This window comes from Coregonus clupeaformis, unplaced genomic scaffold, assembly GCF_020615455.1.
Source record: "Coregonus clupeaformis isolate EN_2021a unplaced genomic scaffold, ASM2061545v1 scaf0125, whole genome shotgun sequence".
Taxonomy (NCBI): domain Eukaryota; kingdom Metazoa; phylum Chordata; class Actinopteri; order Salmoniformes; family Salmonidae; genus Coregonus; species Coregonus clupeaformis.
The window spans coordinates 383,128-403,396 of NW_025533580.1; the positions used below are offsets into that span (position 1 = coordinate 383,128).

General features: G+C 46.2%; 1 protein-coding gene across 3 annotated transcripts; it reads left to right on the forward strand.

The window, feature by feature from the left end:
- Window positions 1–519: 519 nt before the first annotated feature.
- LOC121556486 (cytoplasmic phosphatidylinositol transfer protein 1) lies at window positions 520–15,888 on the forward strand. 3 transcript variants are annotated; one of them, XM_041870375.2, is made up of 10 exons: window positions 520–1,155; window positions 3,436–3,584; window positions 3,735–3,823; window positions 4,096–4,103; window positions 4,449–4,520; window positions 5,953–6,045; window positions 6,319–6,474; window positions 6,701–6,764; window positions 7,599–7,688; window positions 9,686–9,723. In XM_041870375.2, exons 1-10 carry the CDS (start codon window positions 1,108–1,110, stop codon window positions 9,700–9,702), a joined length of 786 nt encoding a protein of 261 aa, XP_041726309.1. In that variant the 5' UTR covers window positions 520–1,107; the 3' UTR covers window positions 9,703–9,723. The 3 variants fall into 3 exon arrangements, with proteins under 3 accessions (XP_041726309.1, XP_041726308.1, XP_041726307.1); XM_041870374.2 differs by lacking the exon at window positions 9,686–9,723 and adding an exon at window positions 14,794–15,888 and having other exon boundaries at window positions 524–1,155; XM_041870373.2 differs by lacking the exon at window positions 9,686–9,723 and adding an exon at window positions 14,791–15,888 and having other exon boundaries at window positions 527–1,155.
- The last annotated feature ends 4,381 nt before the right edge of the window (window positions 15,889–20,269 follow it).

Consider the following 20,269-nt stretch of genomic DNA (forward strand, 5'->3'; position numbering starts at 1 on the left):
CCCAAGCATCTGTTCCCCCTTTGTCACATTTGATAGTGGGGCAACAACACAACTCAAGCTTGGCACTCATCATGACCACCACCATTGTTGTTCACTTCTCTTTCCAGGGAAACAAGCCCAGTACTCAAGGACACACACAGGCAATAGATAAAATGACTGCTCACATCTCTGTACTCATTGACTAAACATGGATTCAATTAAACTCAGTTCAAGGTCATGGTAATACAATGTAAATGCTGGCGCTGTGCTTAATAGATGCACTCATCATGGCTCACTCTGCTAATATTTAATCCAACCCACCACCTGAATACCGCTCCGCGCTAGCCATTCAAAACCTTGGCTGTGTTTGTGTGTGTGTGAGAGAGAGAGCAGAAACAGGTGAGTAGGTAAAGTAAGGTGGGCGTGAGAAGTGGGGGAGGGAGAGACAGAGGGAGGGAGAGAGAGAAGAAAGATAAGGAGGGAGAGAAGGAATTTGTGAGGAACTGAAAGCAGGGGAGGGCGGTGGAGGGAGGAGTGCCGAGCAGAGAGCAAGGTCACACGAGAGCAGTCCAGGGAACGAAAGTAAGAAAGACGTACAGAGGAGAGAGAGAGAGAGAGAGAGAGAGAGAGAGAGAGAGAGAGAGAGAGAGAGAGAGAAAGAGAAAGAATAGCAGGACAGACTTGGTAGTGTGGATTAGGGAGTTGAGAAGGTTTCAGTCTTACCTCAAGTTAATTACCTGTTGCTCACTGGAGGAGAACAAAGAAAGGGTAAACAATAAGATCGAGAGAGAGAGCGAGAGGGGGAGAAACCAGGGGTAGAGAGAGAGAGAGAGGGAAGGACAACAGTTGAATGTTGACAGAGGGAGTGAGGAGATTAATCGGGAGAGAAACAAAAAGGAGGAGAGAGAGGGAAGAAAAGAGAGAAAGTGTAGAAAACGGATAGATACACATTGACAGAGTGGACTGGACTTCAATAAAGCTCTGACATCAGCTAAATAAAGGGAGAGAAGAGAGAGAGCGAGAAAGGAGGTCACTGCAGTCCAAAGTAGGTGCTGTGCACTATAGTTCGCTTATGCAGGAGAGTTAGGACAAACACAGACAGACAGACGTTCACTGCACGATTGAACCATGTTGATGAAGGAGTACAGAATATGCATGCCACTAACTGTGGAAGAGGTAAGTGTGTGTACACTGGATAAGTGTGTGTTTGTCTGTGAGCGTGTGTGGGGGGGTTGTCAGTGTGTGTGCATGCTTGTGTGTTTGAATGTGTGTGTACTGTAGACCGCTGCTGTAAATATAAGGTGACAGCTTTTCATGTGATCTTGAAAGTGTTAAAGTTGCTAGAATACAGATGTAGGATCTTCATTTGATCACCCTGTTGCAGGACAACTTGGAGTGGATTTAAGGGTGTAATTTACGATAAATGTATCACCCTCAACAAAAATGTCTATTCATTATAATCCATATAATAATTCAGATTTGCTGTTGTTGCAGGATTATTTTCCTGCTGTAGCAAACTGGATCAAATTAAAATCGTACATCTGTAAGAGCACTACACACAGGCATCCTGTAGTTGAGTAGTGTTGTTCATGTGGCTGGCACTCTGTATGGTCCTGCATGTACCTAATCTCAGCTCTGTGTTGCTGTCTGTCAGCATGGGGTGAACAGACTACACCTGGCAATGAGCATCACAATGTTATTGTGTCTAAATTATCGCTCCATCTGTTCCTCTCTCTCTACCTCTACCTCCATCTCACTCTCTCTCCTCCTCTCCCTTTTTTCCACACAAACAAGTTGGACTGGTTGAGGCTTACAACCCCAAACGTCAACAAAGACATTTGGCCTGGAGGTTAAAAACAGACAGATTCCACCAGGGTGTAAGAAGTGGTGGGTGGATGAGGGTTTAGGGGGAAGGTGCTCTAGAGTGCCCTCAAAGGGAAGTTCCTTGTTCCCTCGCTCCCTCCAACCACCACAACAAAGCAGTTATACCTGTCATAGTGTTTAAGTCTGAGCTACCTGTCTGGAACAGTGTTATGTAGATGTTTATTATTAGAACATGCTGTGCCGGAAACTTCAATTGATACTTCACTATGAAACCAACTTTGGTCGGATGTTAGGCCACTTCTGTGGTCTGGAAACGTGTGACAAACTTTAGAGTGAACTATAACTTTAAGATCACTAATGTTTGAGTGTTTGTGTAAGCTTTAGCTAGTGTGATCACAGGGTTTTTATGGATCAAAATGGGGCTTAGCTGGTGGGCATGGCCATGGGCCTGGCCAATGCTGCTGTGGCCGACCAAAAATGTTTGAGGCCTTCCAGTCGGCCGCAGTTTTAAAGCTAATTTCCTGCAATTCCATGCATGTTGCCATGGCTTATGCTATGTGAGTGACTAAAAAATTATAACAAAATCAATGGGGGCCCCATGTCATGACAAAAACACTCCTGAATGTATAATTTCTTTGAATGTTAGATTATCCCGGACTGTCTAGCTTTTATTTCGGTGACTGTTGGTCCTCAAAGATGATTGTATTTAAAAAAATATATAGGTCCTTTATCTTTTCTACATACTTTATATCTGGTTTTATTCATTTAAGTTTACACTGAAAAAGTTTTTCCATCATTTATTATTATTATTATTATATATTTCTTTACTGTTTGGACATAGGCGCCCGAAAAAACACGTAGGCAGCCCGCCCAATACTTTTCTATGCAGAAAAAACCCTGGATCAGTGTCGTGTATGATCTATCTGAAAGTAGTCTCTGTAAAATCACATAGAACCAAATCCTAAGGTGAGATCCATTCCACGTGTGGAACTCAGACTCTCATGGTCTGATGGGGAAGCGCATTAAGATTCCTGTGCAGCTTTAGTGGGATCAGCTTATAGTTCCACATTCAAACCATAGCACTGTTTATGCAATGTCTACACTAACACGCACACACACACTTCTAATTCTGAGGGGAGTGTGGCTGGTTGTCCTAGTAGGTTGATGGGTTAAGACACAGGTATGTGTGTGTTTCGTTTTTAGTCAAAGGGTGGGGGACAAATTAAGACAGGTATGTGTGTGTTTCGTTTTTAGTCAAAAGGTGGGGCACATATTCACATAAAATAGTTGCTGTCTTACTGCACTGTATGTTTCTGTAATCGTCAGTACATGTTAAACACATTAACCACAAAACTGTCACAGTAATCTGAAGTCAAAGAGAAACATAACGCTGTGTGGGTTTGTGTTGTTAGTCAAAGGATGGGTGACACATTCATTTAGAGAATGGCCAGACCAGAGACATAGATATCCATTCACATAGTGGCCATCCCAGAGACATAGATATCCATTCACACTGCTATGTAAGTCAATATTTATTGTGTACGATCTACATTGTATTAAGACAGGACTGTGTGAATTGACTCTCCCCCTGCTCCTTTAATCTCTCTTCTCATCTCTCCCCCCCACCCCCAGTATAAGATCGGGCAGCTGTACATGATCAGCAAACACAGTAGTGAGCAGAGCGGAGGAGGGGAGGGGGTGGAGGTGGTGAGGAACCAACCAGACTCACATCCCCAACATGGCCTGGGACAGTTTACTGAGAAACGCATCCACCTCAGCAGGTAACACAGGCACGCATGCGCACGCAAACACACACCTACTATCCCACACTCACCCCTATGGCCTAGCCCTAGAACATACCACACACATACGTCTACCTCAGCGGAGGTAACAGTACATTCCTCCCCTCTGTCTGTCTCTCTCTCTGACAGTAAACTGCCATCCTGGGTGAGTGTGTTTGTCCCCAGGGTCTTCTATGTGACCGAGAAAGCATGGAACTTCTATCCTTACACCATCACAGGTCTGACAACACTATTCTATCCACCACATACACAGCCTTTTCACCTGCTACCAACTTGTACTTCCTATAGGGTCAAGTCAACATAGAACATAGGAAGTGACTTTGTTTCCTTGTCTGCACTTGGATTTAAACACAATCTGCCTTATCGAGACCCTATTTACTTTAAACATCTGTCGTTCCACATGTTTTGAAATATGTGTGTGTGTGTGTGTGGTGTGTCACTAATGATGTTCCTCTCTATCCATATGGAACTTCCACGGTGTGTGCTTCAGAGTACTCAGTAAGTATTCACACATAATTTGCATGAAGCATGCAGTAGAGCTCATCAGTCTCCAAATGTCTGTGCACATATCCTCATCTGTCTACTCCTCCCTCCCTCCTTCTCCTTCCCACCCTCCTTCGCTCTCTCTCCCTCCTCTCTCTACATCCTTCTCCCTCCCTCCATCCTTCTCCCTCCCTCCATCCTTCTCCCTCCCACCTTCTCTCCCTCCCTCCTCCTCTCTCCCTCAATTATTCTCTCTCTCTCCCTCCCTCCTTCTCTCTCCCTCCATCGTTTTCTCTCCGTCCATCCTTCTCTCTCCCTCCCTCCTTCTCTCCATCCACATCCATCCTTCATCTACTGTAGGTGTCGTTCCTTCCCAAGTTCAGCATCCGTATTGAGACCAGGTTTGAGAACAACAATGGCAACAACAATAATGTGAGTATGACCGAAGGAGAGAGAGAAGTGGGGTGGGGGGTGGGGGGGAGGGAGGGAGAGAAATTGTAATATTCTCTACAGTGTGAGGAGAATGCTCATCAAATTGATGTGGCCATTACAAGGAAAACAAGCAAAGCACAGAATACAATATCGGCAGATCCATTAGCCATCCACTGTGTGTGTGTGTGTGTGTGTGTGTGTGTGTGTGTGTGTGTGTGTGTGTGTGTGTGTGTGTGTGTGTGTAAGAGAGCGAGAAGGGTACATGCTTGTATTACAGGCTTGTTTCACCACCTTTTCTATGGCCTTCTCACGGAATTCCGACACACAAATACAATTCTGAGCTGGTTTGTCCCTACAGCATGCCCCTGTAATCTCTGGATGGAAACCTGGGAACAAGACTGAACACACCACTGAACTCATCTGGCTGTTAGTCTGTGTGTGTGTGTGTGTGTGTGTGTGTGTGTGTGTGTGTGTGTGTGTCCAGAAATTTGACGAAGCTTGTTTCAACCTTCTCCCAGCTACAGGTTACATGTGTTCATTTTAGCAGAAACACAGGCGCACACACACACATACACACACATGAATGCACCCAGACTCCCACACACACCCACACCCATAAATACACCTCTATTACAACACACAGCAACATAGAAGACATCTAAAGGGCACAAAAGCACAACCAGAACAGAGGAACACCAGCAGGTTTAAAGGATGAGGTAAAACAATGCTTTTGACATGGAAAAATAGGAACTATGACAAGTGTCAACAGACTAACAGACAGACAGGAGGACAATACATACGTTATATAAGAGAATAGATTCTTAAACACACAGAGACACAGGACATAATAGGATCTGAAACCCAGCTGATTATCTGGCTGTGGGTTTGTCTCCCTGCTCTTCTCTTTGTTAAATACCAGCAGAGGAATGAACATCTTCAAAAGAGACATTACTCTCTCTTTCGCTTTCTGTCAAGACAAGGGGACAGAACAGAACAGAAAGAACAGTGACTTTTCTCTCTCTTTCTTTGTCTCGTTCTCTTTCTCTCTTCTTTCACCCCCGCTAGTCCTTCTTCGCCTGCTCCCTCTCTCCTTGTCTCTCTCTTTTTTTGTGATTTAGTGTGCTCCCTCTATCTCCCTTCCCCCCGCTCTCCACCTCTTTCTCTCTCCCCTAATCTCCCTCGACCTCACCCCCTCTCTCTCTTTCATTCTCTCTCTCTCTTTCATTCTCTCTCTTTCATTCTCTCTCTCTCTCTCTCTCTCTGTGTCTGTGTGTGTGTGGTGATTTGCTCAAGGCCTGAGGGTGGGGTATTATGATGGGTGATATGGTGTGTGACCTCACTATTCCCCCTCTTTCCTCATCTACTAGTCCCTGGCTCCAGTGTGTGTGAGTCTGTCTATTTCTGAGTGACCTCCCCCTCTGCTCGGTTGCAGGTATTCGGGGATAGGCCCACCCCTGCAGAGAGCGTGAGCCACCTGGATATCCTCGTTGACCCCATCCCTGACAAACACTACAAGGAGACAGAGGTACAAGCGTGCACACGCACATTTCCTCCTTCTGAAGTTCCAGTAACTTCAGAAGGAAATATACACAGACACTTGTGCAATCTATGCATCTTGGGCCACAGATGCCTATCATGTTGAATCACTCATTTATTATATGTGAGGTATTGAGCAACAACCTGCTTACACAGGCCTACGCACACACACACACACACACACACACACTCCCCCTCCCCCTACACAACAGCCAGTGATTTAGCTCCGTCATCAGGTAATGTGTACTTTGTGTCTCTGTAGGACCTGAGTCGCTGGGTGTCTGAGAAGACGGGCAGAGGCCCCCTGGTGGAAGGGTGGTGGAAGGACAGCACCCCCATTATGTGCTCCTATAAGAGGGTGAAGTGCAGTTTCGAAGTCTACGGCCTCCAGGGCAAGACTGAGGACTTCATACACAGGGTGAGAGGAAACTACATTTACCATCATGCATCAGGTGAGAACCTGACCTAAGGGTCAAAATGTTGTTTCAAGAAACACATTTGAGAGCATAGATTGTGTTTGGGGAATCTTCTTTTCTTTTTGCTCAATATATACACTTTGATCTCCAGCAGCACCTGCTCAAAGCCTTTGGATGTGTTTCTTTGATGTAATACATGTATTTTCTCTGTTGTGTATGATCTGACAGAACATCCAGGACATCCTACTGGTAGGACACAGACAGGCAGTAGCCTGGACAGATGAATGGCACGGTCAGTAGAGGACATGGTTATAATGCCTTATAACATATAGGACATGATTTATAATAGAACGTGGTTATAATGCATTATATTATAGAGCATGGTTATAATGTCTTATAACACACAGGACATGATTATAATATGACATGTTATAATGCTATATAACATACAGAACATGATTATAATAGGACATGGTTGTAATGCATTACATTATAGAACATGTTTATAATGCATCATAACATATAGGACATGATTATAATAGAACATGGTTTTAATGCTATATAACATATAGGACATTATTATAATAGGACATGGTTATAATGCTTTATAACATATAGAACATGATTATAATAGGACATGGTTATAATTCTTTAACATATAGAACATGATTATAATAGGACATGGTTATAATGCATTATATTATAGAACATGGTTATAATGCATTATACTACATCGTAATTTATGCCTTTCAATGTGCTGTTGACTGTTGCTGTATGTTTTTGTTCGGACATGCTTATAATGCATTATGATATACATGTTACATGGTTATAATGCATTATGATACACATGTTACATAGTATAATGCATTATGATACACATGTTACATGGTTATAATGCATTATGATACACATGTTACATGGTTAGAATGCATTATGATACACGTTACATGGTTAGAATGCATTATGATACACATGTTACATGGTTAGAATGCATTATGATACACATGTTACATGGTTAGAATGCATTATGATACACATGTTACATGGTTAGAATGCATTATGATACACATGTTACATGGTTATGATAATGCATTATAAGCTCATCAGTCTGTGCTTTTCCTTACAGGGATGAGTTTGGAGGATGTGAGGGAGTTTGAGCAACAGATACAGGAACAGACCAACAGCAAACTCAAATCAACCCAGAACAACAACACAGGTAACTATTAGAGCTGGGACGATAAACCAAAAATTATCGACACCGACCATACCGATCACTTATCGAAGGCATTTTGCTGATATCATTCATTACGATAAGTAATCTCCCGAGTGGCGCAGTGGTCTAAGGCACTGCATCGCAGTGCTAGCTGTGCCACTAGAGATCCTGGTTCGAATCCAGGCTCTGTCGTAGCCGGCCGCGACCGGGAGACCCATGGGGCGGCGCACAATTGGCCCAGCGTCGTCTAGGGTAGGGGAGGGAATGGCCGGCAGGGGATGTAGCTCAGTTTGTAGAGCATGGCGTTTGCAACGCCAGGGTTGTGGGTTCGATTCCCACGGGGGGTATGAAAAAAAAAAAAATATGTATGCACTAACTGTAAGTTGCTCTGGATAAGAGCGTCTGCAAAATGACTTAAATGTAAATGTAAATAAGTACTCTAGAGAAATGTGAAGTTTGAAATTAAATAAGTTTGCAAATATGGATGATTGTTAATTGGATAATTGATAGCTTCAACCACAAAACTAGTAGTCTAAAGGATAATAATAATAAACTGCGGTGCACATTAACGTTAGAAACGTATCGTTCTATTTATCGCTATCGTATCTATTCAGGCAATTTATCGCTATATGGATTTTTGTCCATATCACTCAGCTGTAGTAACTACTATAGTCTACTACTGTACTATTCTATATCATCCCTTTAATAGAGAACGAGAGAGTGGGCAATGAGGAGGAGAGAGAGGAGAAAAAGAGGGGGAGTGTGGGGGAGGATCGAGAGGATAGGTAGTGGAGAGAAAGGAGAGAGAGATAGAAGGAAGAGTAAGGGAAGAGGAGAGAGCATAGGGGGAAATGAGGGAAAAGTAGGGGAGCGGGGGAGGGAGAAAGAGCAGGGATGGGAGAGAAGGGGAGGGGGAAGAAGGGAAGAGCATGCCGAGGCGGAGAGGTGGAGAGGAAGACAAAGATCATTGAGAAGAAGAAGAGGTAAGAGAGAGCGAAGTAGCAAAATATGTATTTCACAGAAAGGAAGAGCAATGAGAGCAGAGGAGAGTGAGCCCAACAGTCTGACAACTCAAACTGAATTCTTCCGCTGCTCTATGTTTGCTACATACTTCAGTCTGAGACTGCAATCATTGAAATTCGTTTGTGGTGACGTCCAAATGAGGGCTGTTGTACAAAACAAAGTAATCAGTGATTGGATCGTCTCTATCCAATCAGAGTATCAAAGCCAATGACGAATTTTCTAAACGCTGCTTGGCCCGACCCATCGGTTTCTGGGACCAATCAGAACTGTTAGAATATGTTTGCGTTCTAGAAATCGTTGTGTAGGTACTCAGATCCAGACTCATTGCAGAGAAGAAACTGTCTGTGGGCGTGGCCTAGCGTTTGGCTGGAACAAGGAGTTTGGGTAGCTATTGCAGCACTTACTGCAAATGTATGCCCTAGTGGGGGTCTGCGTGTGTGTGTGTGTGGGGGGGGTCACTCTGCCCCCTGCTGGTGAGTCATGAGAAGCTCGGCCGGCTGTTGCTGCTGAATGATATCGAGGGCAGCAGCCAAGGAATGGCCCGTAGCATGTGTGTGTGTTACGGGAGACATGAGGCTGAAATGGATTTGCAGTCATTGCTCAGTCTCTCTGCTGCAGCTCGCTGCGCTGTCCTGACCACCTACATGCCAGAACATGCTACTGCAGGCACCTATTGTAAGGGATCGGGGGTTGGCTGGGTCTAGACAGAGTCTGACACTTCCCCGATCTACAGAGAGGGGGAGTCATCAGACTCGATCTGGTTCACCTGAGTTCTGAGCACACCTGTCCGTAATTAGGGTAGGATAATAGGTGTGCTCAGAAGTTCAGTCGGTGCGAGGTATTGTTCCATTGTGACTTGCTAAACGTTTTGTTCCGAGAGAGAGAGAGTGTTTGTTGTTTTTGATTACCCGTGTATCCGACCTGTGCCTTGTTGTTTGACTCCCCGAATTGCTTAATCCTCTGCTTGTCTACCCCAGTGATTACCGTCCTCTGATCCTGTGCCTGTGCCCTCGACTACGACTAAGCCCGCTCCCTTGGTACCTCTGCCTGTCTATGCCTGGCCCGGTTTTGACCACAGCCCGCCCGACCACAATTAAGCTATTCCCTTGTCTGTACTCTAATAAAGCATCGCTATTCTGCGATTGGATCTTACCACTCTGTCCGAGTATTCATTATAGAATACCTCGCCGTTACCATGGATCCAGCGGAATTACAGAGGCGATGGGAGATACAGGAGAAACGGATGGATGAACTCCTGCAGCTACTCAACGCTGGTGCGGCTGAAGGCACCACCCCGAGCACGGTCAGTCCTCGTCATGCACCTCCGATTTCTCTACCAACAAGGTACGACGGGGAACCTGGCAAATGTCAGGGGTTTCTACTCCAGACGTCCCTGTATATGTCGTATAATCGTACTATGTTTCCCGATGACCGTAGCAGGGTGGATTTCATGATTTCTCTGCTAACGGGAAGAGCACTGGATTGGGCTACTGCGCTTTGGGCAGCTGAGGTCCCCGAGTTGAATGCGGAAGTTCAGTTCAAGAGACTGTTCCAAGAGGTGTTCGACCACCCAGTATCTGGGCGTAGTGTGGGAGACCAACTATGCGAACTTCAGCAGGGCCGTCGCACAGTAGCCGACTACGCTTTAGAGTTCCGTACTATAGCAGCCGGTAGCGGATGGAGCGAGACTGCTTTGCTCACCGTTTTCCGAAGAGGGCTGCGCAAAGACGTACAGACTGAGTTGGCTTGTCGAGGAGATATCACTGCGCTACATGAGTTTATCAAAATAGCCATCTCTATTGATAATCTGATAGTGCAACACAAGGTATCCACAGTCCGGGAGCCCTCGATCACTGGTCCTAAGCAATCGACAGAGCGGAGGAGAGAATCTGAGGAGGAACCTATGCAACTGGGACGGTCACCTCTACAAGGTTCGGTGAGACAACAACGTCGGCAAGACGGACTATGCCTGTATTGTGGTCAGTCGGGTCATTTCGTTCGTCAATGTCCGGTACGACCAAACCGTACCCCAGGATATCGCCTCGGAACTGCCAAACCGGTGAGTGAGACTCAAGTTTTGAACATTACATCGAAACAAATGTATGTGCCAGTTACCTTATCTGTCGGAGAGAAAGTGCGCAGGTTGGAAGGACTTATTGATTCCGGAGCGGCTGCCAGCTTTCTGGATAAGGGTCTTGCTGAGGAGTTGGGAGTTCAACTTATCCCAATTCAACCTCCCCTGCGAGTCAACGCGCTAGACGGTGAGCCCATGGGCACTGGGTTCATTACGCACCGTACAGAGGTAATCAAGTTACAAGTGGGCTCCATACACCATGAGAACATAATTTTTTTCGTCATCTCCGCTCCACGGGAGCCGCTAGTTCTCGGCCACCCCTGGCTCGTCACCCATGATCCGGTCATCTCCTAGAAATCTGGCGATATCACAGCTTGGAGTGAGGTATGTAGGGCAGAGTGCCTCAATTTACCGTGCAAAATGTCTACTGTGGAGGATGCGCAGGGTGCGGTGTCTACTGTTGTCCCTACAGAATACCAGGATTACGCGCAGGTGTTCTCCAAGGAGAGGGCTACCGTGTTACCACCTCATCGGGCCTGGGACTGCGGGATTGATCTGCTATCCGGGGCTACACCTCCTCGTGGAAGAATCTACCCGTTGTCACAGCCGGAACGAGAATCGATGAGCCAGTATATTGATGAGGCGCTACAGCAAGGGGCCATTCGCCCATCTACGTCTCCCGCCGCATCCAGTTTTTTCTTCGTGAAGAAAAGGATGGCGGACTGCGTCCTTGTATAGACTATCGAGGGTTGAACGATATTACCATCAAAATCGTTACCCTCTTCCTTTGATTCCAGCAGCCCTCGAACAGGTGGGACAGGCCTCCATGTACAGTAAACTGGACCTCAGGAGTGCGTACAATCTGGTGCGTATTAGAGAAGGGGATGAATGGAAGACCGCCTTCATCACACATCGAGGACACTACGAATATTGTGTCATGCCCTATGGACTTACCAACGCGCCCTCAGTATTCCAGGCGTTCATGAATGACATTTTCAGGGACATGATTGATCGCTTTGTTATAGTGTACATTGATGACATCCTAATATATTCTAACTCTCTGAGTGAACATGTGTCCCATGTACGACAGGTTCTAGATCGGCTCCTACAACATTCTCTGTTCGTGAAGGCAGAAAAGAGTGAATTCCATGTCACTACGATTTCCTTCCTTGGGGCCATACTCACTCCCGACAGGGTTAAATTGGATGAATCCAAGGTGCAAGCGGTACAAGACTGGCCTCAACCCCAGACGGTGAAAGAGCTCCAGAGATTCTTAGGGTTTGCCAATTACTATAGATGGTTCGTGCGTAATTTCAGCACAACCGCAGCGCCCCTGTCGGCGATGACCAGCTACAAGGGTCGCGGTCTGAACTGGACGGAGGGGGCAGTGCGTGCGTTTGAGACGTTGAAACAACGCTTTACCACCGCTCCTATTCTATGTCAGCCGGACCCTACCTTACCGTTTATCGTGGAAGTGGACGCTCGGAGGTTGGAGTTGGAGCCGTGTTATCCCAACGCCAAGGTGAGCCGCCTAAATCACGACCCTGTGCTTTCTTTTCAAGGAAACTGAATTCTGCCGAGCAGAACTATGACGTGGGTAATCGGGAATTACTGGCGGTGAAGTTAGCACTGGAGGAGTGGAGACATTGGTTGGAGGGAGCAGAGCATCCGTTCCAAGTGCTCACGGACCACCGCAACCTGGAGTATCTTCACAGTGCCAAACGACTGAACTCCCGACAGGCAAGGTGGTCTTTATTCTTCAACCATTTTCGATTCACTGTCTCTTATATCCCCGGGTCCAAGAATGGTAAGGCGGACGCGCTTTCCCGACGGTTCGAGCGTGCGGAAAGACCCGTGGAGCCAGAACCTATTCTCCCCATGAGTTGCCGTGCTGGTCCGGTGAGGTGGGCTATTGATGACACTATTCAGGAGAGCTTACAAGCGGAACCAGCCCCTCCAGAAACCCCGGTGTCTAAGGTGTTTGTACCAGCTCCACTTCGACCTCAACTGATGGAATGGTGCCACACGTCGCTGGGATCTGGTCATCCCGGAATCACTCGAACTACACGACTCATCAGCCGAAAATACTGGTGGGATTCCCTCACAGATGATGTCAGAGACTATGTCTTATCCTGTCCAGCATGTGCTCAGTCCAAGGTACCTCGTGCACTACCGGAGGGTAAGCTGATGCCATTGCCAACTCCTCAACGACCCTGGTCGCACATTGCAATGGACTTTGTTACCGACCTACCAGAATCAGAGGGCCATACTGTAATTCTCGTGGTCATCGATCGTTTCTCCAAGATGTGCCGGTTAGTACCCATGACCCGTTTGCCTAACGCCACTCAGATGGCTGAGACTATGTTTACCCAGGTGTTCCGGCAGTTTGGTGTCCCGGAGGATATTGTTTCCGACCGAGGACCCCAGTTTGTATCCCGGGTATGGAAGGCCTTCTGCGAACGCTTGGGCATCTCGGTTAGCCTAACCTCCGGATATCATCCCCAGGCCAATGGGCAGACAGAACGGCTCAACCAGGAAATTGGGAAATATCTACGGCAAGAGTGGAGCCGATTCCTTCCTTGGATAGAGTATGCTCAGAACTCACTCATTCACACCTCCCTACGCCTAACGCCCTTCCAGTGTGTTCTAGGGTATCAACCATCCCTGTTCCCGTGGGATACCGCATCAGGGATGGTACCGGCGGTGGACGAGTGGTTCCGTCGGAGTGCGCAGGTCTGGGAGACGGCCCATCAACATCTCAGTCAAGCCTCACAACAGCAAAAGACCTACGCCGACCGACGCCGGAGACCTACTCCCACTTATCAACCCGGTCAACGAGTGTGGCTGTCTACCCGAGACCTGCGGTTCCGACGGAGCTGCAAGAAGCTCCAACCCAGGTACATTGGTCCTTTCAAGGTACAGAGACGTATTAACCCTGTCACCTACCGTCTGTTAATCCCTCGACACTACAGGATAAACCCTACGTTCCACGTCTCCCTGTTGAAACCTGTCCATTATAGCCCGATGTACCCACCAATCGCTCAACAACCTACTACACCACCTTTGGAGGATGAACAGGACACCACCTATACAGTCCACGAGATACTGGAGTCAAGACGGAGACGAGGGGGGCATCGAATATCTCGTGGACTGGGAGGGATATGGACCTGAGGAACGGTCCTGGGTCCCTGCTAAGGACATACTAGACCCCGCTCTCAAGGCCACTTTCCACGCTGAACACCCAGATCATCCCGGACCCCGACCCAGAGGAAGACCACCCGGTAGAGGTAGAAGGCCGTCAGGAGCCGGCCCTGGGGAGGGGGATACTGTAAGGGATCGGGGGTTGGCTGGGTCTAGACAGAGTCTGACACTTCCCCGATCTACAGAGAGGGGGAGTCATCAGACTCGATCTGGTTCACCTGAGTTCTGAGCACACCTGTCCGTAATTAGGGTAGGATAATAGGTGTGCTCAGAAGTTCAGTCGGTGCGAGGTATTGTTCCATTGTGACTTGCTAAGCGTTTTGTTCCGAGAGAGAGAGAGTGTTTGTTGTTTTTGATTACCCGTGTATCCGACCTGTGCCTTGTTGTTTGACTCCCCGAATTGCTTAATCCTCTGCTTGTCTACCCCAGTGATTACCGTACTCTGACCCTGTGCCTGTGCCCTCGACTACGACTAAGCCCGCTCCCTTGGTACCTCTGCCTGTCTATGCCTGGCCCGGTTTTGACCACAGCCCGCCCGACCACGATTAAGCTATTCCCTTGTCTGTACTCTAATAAAGCATCGCTATTCTGCGATTGGATCTTACCACTCTGTCCGAGTATTCATTATACCTAGATTTTACACAAAAACATTTCATGCCATTCATCTCATTTGGGGGGAAAAAAAGTGTATTTTTATTAGGGGTGTGTGAACTGTGAAGGGATGTGTATTTGAATAATTTAACCCCTCAACTCCCCCCCTCGTTCCCCTCTTCCTCCCCCGCCTCTCTCTCTCTTTCTCATCGGCAGCAGCCCCTCGTCCGGCGTTCTCCCGCTCTATGTCCGTCACAGACGAGCGCTCTCTGAAGAAGATGGGAGTGAAGACTATAGCCATGTCAGACCCCTCCACCTCCACACTGCCTCATACCACTGTCCGCCTTAACTCCACCCCAGAGTAACACACACACGTTCATGTTCATACAGATGCACCAATTCCTGCCTGCCTTAAACCCCTCAGTGACAGTAACTACACTGCGACAGTTCCTTTTTTTTACACCATCCACCACAAACACACTTAACCAATAAAGCTACACCGTCCACAGAAGCAGCACTTAGAGCACTCACATGCCTACCCCTATATCCAGCTGTAACTATATAACCCATACACCCAACCCCCGGTCCTACCCCTTTCTCCAGCTGTAACTGTATAACTCATACACCCAACCCCCGGGCCTACCCCTTTCTCCAGCTGTAACTATATAACCCATACACCCAACCCCCGGTCCTACCCCTTTCTCCAGCTGTAACTATATAACCCATACACCCAACCCCCGGTCCTACCCCTTTCTCCAGCTGTAACTATATAACCCATACACCCAACCCCTGGTCCTACCCCTTTCTCCAGCTGTAACTATATAACCCATACACCCAACCCCCGGTCCTACCCCTTTCTCCAGCTGTAACTATATAACCCATACACCCAACCCCCGGTCCTACCCCTTTCTCCAGCTGTAACGATATAACCCATACACCCAACCCCTGGACCTACCCCTTTATCCAGCTGTAACTATGTAACCCATACACCCAACCGCCGTTCCTAGCCCTTTCTCCAGCAATCCATTACTCAATGCAGCAAATGGCTCAAGCAGGGCTAACCTTCACTGATGAGTCAATAGGATGTCTGTTTTAAACATGATTAACTTCTGATCTATGGTAATGGATGCAACATGACCTCTGTACAGGCTGTGGAATAATCTAACATAGTGGATGAATATAATTTATAACTAGGTTTATATTGATACATATTATAAATATACTGTATATTCACCTGTTTAGTCTATTGTAATGGAAGTCCATTCTCAGGTATCTACCACTTGTATGAATGAATAAAAACCCTTTTCTCGTGTATGTCTTGTTAAGATCATTAGTCATGATTAAGTGACAGTTGGTTTCATGAACTCCAGGAGATAAGTGAAACAATAGAGGAACATATCTTATTATTCAAGAGCATGTTTACCTTGTGTTACCCTACTGGTGAGAGAGTAATAGTTGACAACTAGTTGACAGGGAATGTGATGTAGAGCTTACTCAATATACTGTGTAGGGCTTACTCAATATACTGAGTAGCGCTTACTCAATATACTGTGTAGAGCTTACTCAATAGACTGTGTAGGGCTTACTCAATATACTGTGTAGAGCTTACTCAATAGACTGTGTAGAGCTTACTCAATAGACTGTGTAGAGCTTACTCAATAGACTGTGTAGAGCTTACTCAATAGACTGTGTAGAGCTTACTCAATAGACTGTGTAGAGCTTACTCAATAGACTGTGTAGAGCTTACTCAATAGACTGTGTAGAGCTTACTCAATAGACTGTGTAGAGCTTACTCAATAGACTGTGTAGAGCTTACTCAATAGACTGTGTAGAGCTTTCTCAATAGACTGTGTAGAGCTTTCTCAATAGACTGTGTAGAGCTTACTCAATAGACTGTGTAGAGCTTACTCAATAGACTGTGTAGAGCTTACTCAATACACTGTGTAGGGCTTACTCAATAGACTGTGTAGAGCTTTCTCAATAGACTGTTTAGATCTTACTCAATAGACTGTGTAAGACTTACTCAATAGACTGTGTAGAGAGAAAGAAAGAAGCAGAGACACAGTCAGAAGTGTTGACACGTGCTGCAGTGGGACCTGAAGACTGTAGGCTATTCTATAAGAACATTCTCTCTCTTCCTCTCTCTCTTCCTCTCTCTCCCCTCTTGCTTCACTACCCCTTTCTCTGCCTCTCTCTGTTCCTGCACTCCTTTCCTCAGGAGGGCCTCTCCACAGAAGATGTACTGTGTTCATTATATAGAAATGTTCCCCTGGCAGATGCTTATAGATCCTGACCATGTAATGCTGAATCATACTGCTGCTGTTCTGTTCTACTGCTGTGCTGCTCTAGAGAGAAAGAGAGAGAGAGAGAGAAAGAAAGAAAGAAAGAAAGAAAGAAAGAAAGGAGAGAGAGAGAAAGAGAGAAAGAAAGAGGAAGAGAAGAGAGAAAGAAAGAAAGAAAGAGAAGAGAAGAGAGCGAGAAAGAATGTAAAAAGGAACCAAAAGGGAGAAGGAAACATTGGAGAGGGATTAAAAACGGAAGAGAAAAGGACTGGTGGTATTTGTTTCGACATCCTCCCCTCCATCTCTACCCCTTTAGCCTAACCCGACTGATGTACCAGCTTTACTGAATACATCCATACACACTCTACACTCTGCAGCTCTGTAATGCAAATGTCCCATTCATGTCTACACACCAGGGTCACAACACTGATTCATAAAGGCCTGTGCGTGCGTGTGTGTGTGTGCGCATATGTGTGTAGGTACGTGTGTGTGTGCGCGCGCGCGCCCATTCTTCCTGGTTTCTGTCTCAGCTATGAGTAAATGGCCAGCCTGCACCCTAAGTATGTTATTCATTCCGGTGTCAGCATTAATGTCATTAGGCCTCTCAATCATATAAATAGCTCTAAATCCACTGTGAATTAAACTCCACTGTGGGGAACACAATTTGTAACCTCTGCCCAGGAGTAACTGGAGTGGACTTTATCTGGGGACAGGCAGACTTTTACATTCATACAGTATCCCTGATAACTGATTGTACCAATTAAGGGGCTGAATATGGCTTGCAATGGGAATCTGCATACATCCATCCCCTGTGGAATAGACTTAAAGACCGCTGGCTCTACACGTTAATCGTTTCTATTGAAAGCGGTTGAGGACCGTCTCTCTCTGTACAGTTACTGTCCTGCAGTCAGTTAGTGAGGCATTAATGCCGACCTGTTTTATGCTGTGAAATCCTCAGCAACTGATTCCAGCGAAGCTATTCTGGTAATGCTGGATTTAATTGCTTACGGATAACAGAAAACTCAAGGATAACACTCTACATAAACACACACACACACACACACACACACACACACACACACACACACACACACACACACACACACACACAGGCAAGCAAGAAGAAAAGGGGAAACCCACCCCTTCACCCCTGACACACATACCCAAATCTCTCTCTCTGGCTCTTTTACACCAATAAACAACTCCCAGACAGAGAAAAAGCAAGAGAGCCCAGGGTATAGGCAGGCATTCATTGAAATTCATGCTTTAAATATCTTAATCAGCAGGCTCATAAAGCCTCCCTGTTTTAATTGCCCCACCATGCCTATTAATTACACAACAACCATAGCAGAGAGGGCCGCCATATGTTTGTTAATGTGAGAGAACAGATTAGAATAGAGTGTCTGGAATACATTAGAATACAATGGGCTTTATTGATCTACAAAATGTGGGATTACATTTCCCCGCTGCCATGGCCATAGAAGTGGTGGCATTTATCTTCATGTAAGGACCTACACACAGAGAGAGGACACAGAATGCGTGCACACACACACTGAGAGGGACGCGTCACAGACTGTATAGTGTATTTTTAGGTAAATACTGTTCACATGGTAAGGAGGGAGAACACACTGGACTGGACAAGGGCAAACACATGATAGGCACAATATAACAACACATGGTATAGTGAAGACACACATGATGTTGTTGGAAGAATACAATACATGATGTCACGAACCAGCTCATAACCCATAACAAATAGGGAGACAACGTGGAGATAAGGAATAACTAAATATATTTATTAACTAAAGCTAACTATATACAATTAACAATGGTGTGTGTAGTCAGTAATCAGTAGTGTGAGTGAGTGGATGCATAGATGTGATAATGAGGAGTGTTGAAAGGTGCCAAAGCAAACAAACAATACAGCCACAAAAATACCACACCCAAAATCCAACAGTGCGTCTGCATGGAGAGTCTCCACAATGAATGGGGGAAAGGTGTATTTATCACTGGGACACACCCAAGCCCAGGTGTGTCCCATTTCTCTGACGACCCTCCCGGCTTAATTTGAAACATTTTCTATAACTTTCTTTCACTTTGAAAATGTGGAGGTTGTGCAGATCTGTAGGTCAAAAATCAAATGTAATCCCTATTTAGATGTAATTTTAAGGCAGCAAAATGTGACAAAAGTTCAAAGGGGTGTAGACATTCTATAGGCATATATGTATGTATATCATGTATATGGAATAAGGATCCATTTGGGAAGCAACCAATGTGTGTCCAGATCACAAACAGAGGACTGTACATTGTGTCCCCTTGTGACAATAAAGCATATCTGAATATCTCATAGTTCTATTTTGGATGGTATATATTCAACAGTACATTCTGTAGTTCAGCCTGTGCAAATAAGGCCTATCTGAATATCTACGGTTCTATTTTGAGGAGATGTAAGTAAACCCTGTGATGAATAGTATAAAAAGCCCCTAGCAGGGAGAATGGTAATGACTACACAGTCTTGATTCTGTAAAACAGATCACATTCTTTTCATCCTTCTCTAGCTCAGAGAGCGTCTATTACAACTTCCCATATAGCTCCAGGCCAGTCTTCTCCCTCTCTCTCTCTCTCCACCTTCCATGTCTCTATCTCTCAGCTCTCTCGCTCTTTCACTCTCCCAGCTCTCTCTCTCGTCTGCATTACACCTTCACCACCTCCCTCTCTTTTATTTGCAAATGAAAGTGATGAAATCTGACCACAGAGAGGTAATTTGCAAGATTGTGGAAATGGAGGAGAGAGGGGAAAGGAGGAGAGGAGAAAACGACAATAATGTCATCCCCTACTTGGAAGAGAGAGTGAAGATGATAAACAGGAGGGGGGTAGAGAGGAGTGAAAATGGGACGGAGAGGACAGCAGAGGAGAGGAGAGTAGAGGAGAGAAAGGAAGAGGAGAGCAGAGGAGAGGAGAGGAAAGCAGAAGAGAGGAAAGCAGAGGAGAGGAGAGGAACTTGTCCCACCTGGACAAGAGGAACACCTACGTGAGAATGCTATTCATTGACTACAGCTCAGCGTTCAACACCATAGTGCCCTCAAAGCTCATCACTAAGCTAAGGATCCTGGGACTAAACACATCCCTCTGCAACTGGATACTGGACTTCCTGACGGGCCGCCCCCAGGTGGTAAGGGTAGGTAACAACACATCTGCTACGCTGATCCTCAACATGGGGGCCCCTCAGGGATGCATGCTCAGTCCCCTCCTGTACTCCCTGCTCACCCATGACTGCATGGCCAGGCACAACTCCAACACCTTCATTAAGTTTGCCGACAACACAACAGTGATAGGCCTGATCACTGACAACGATGAGACAGCCTATAGGGAGGAGGTCAGAGACCTGGCCGTGTGGTGCCAGGATAACAACC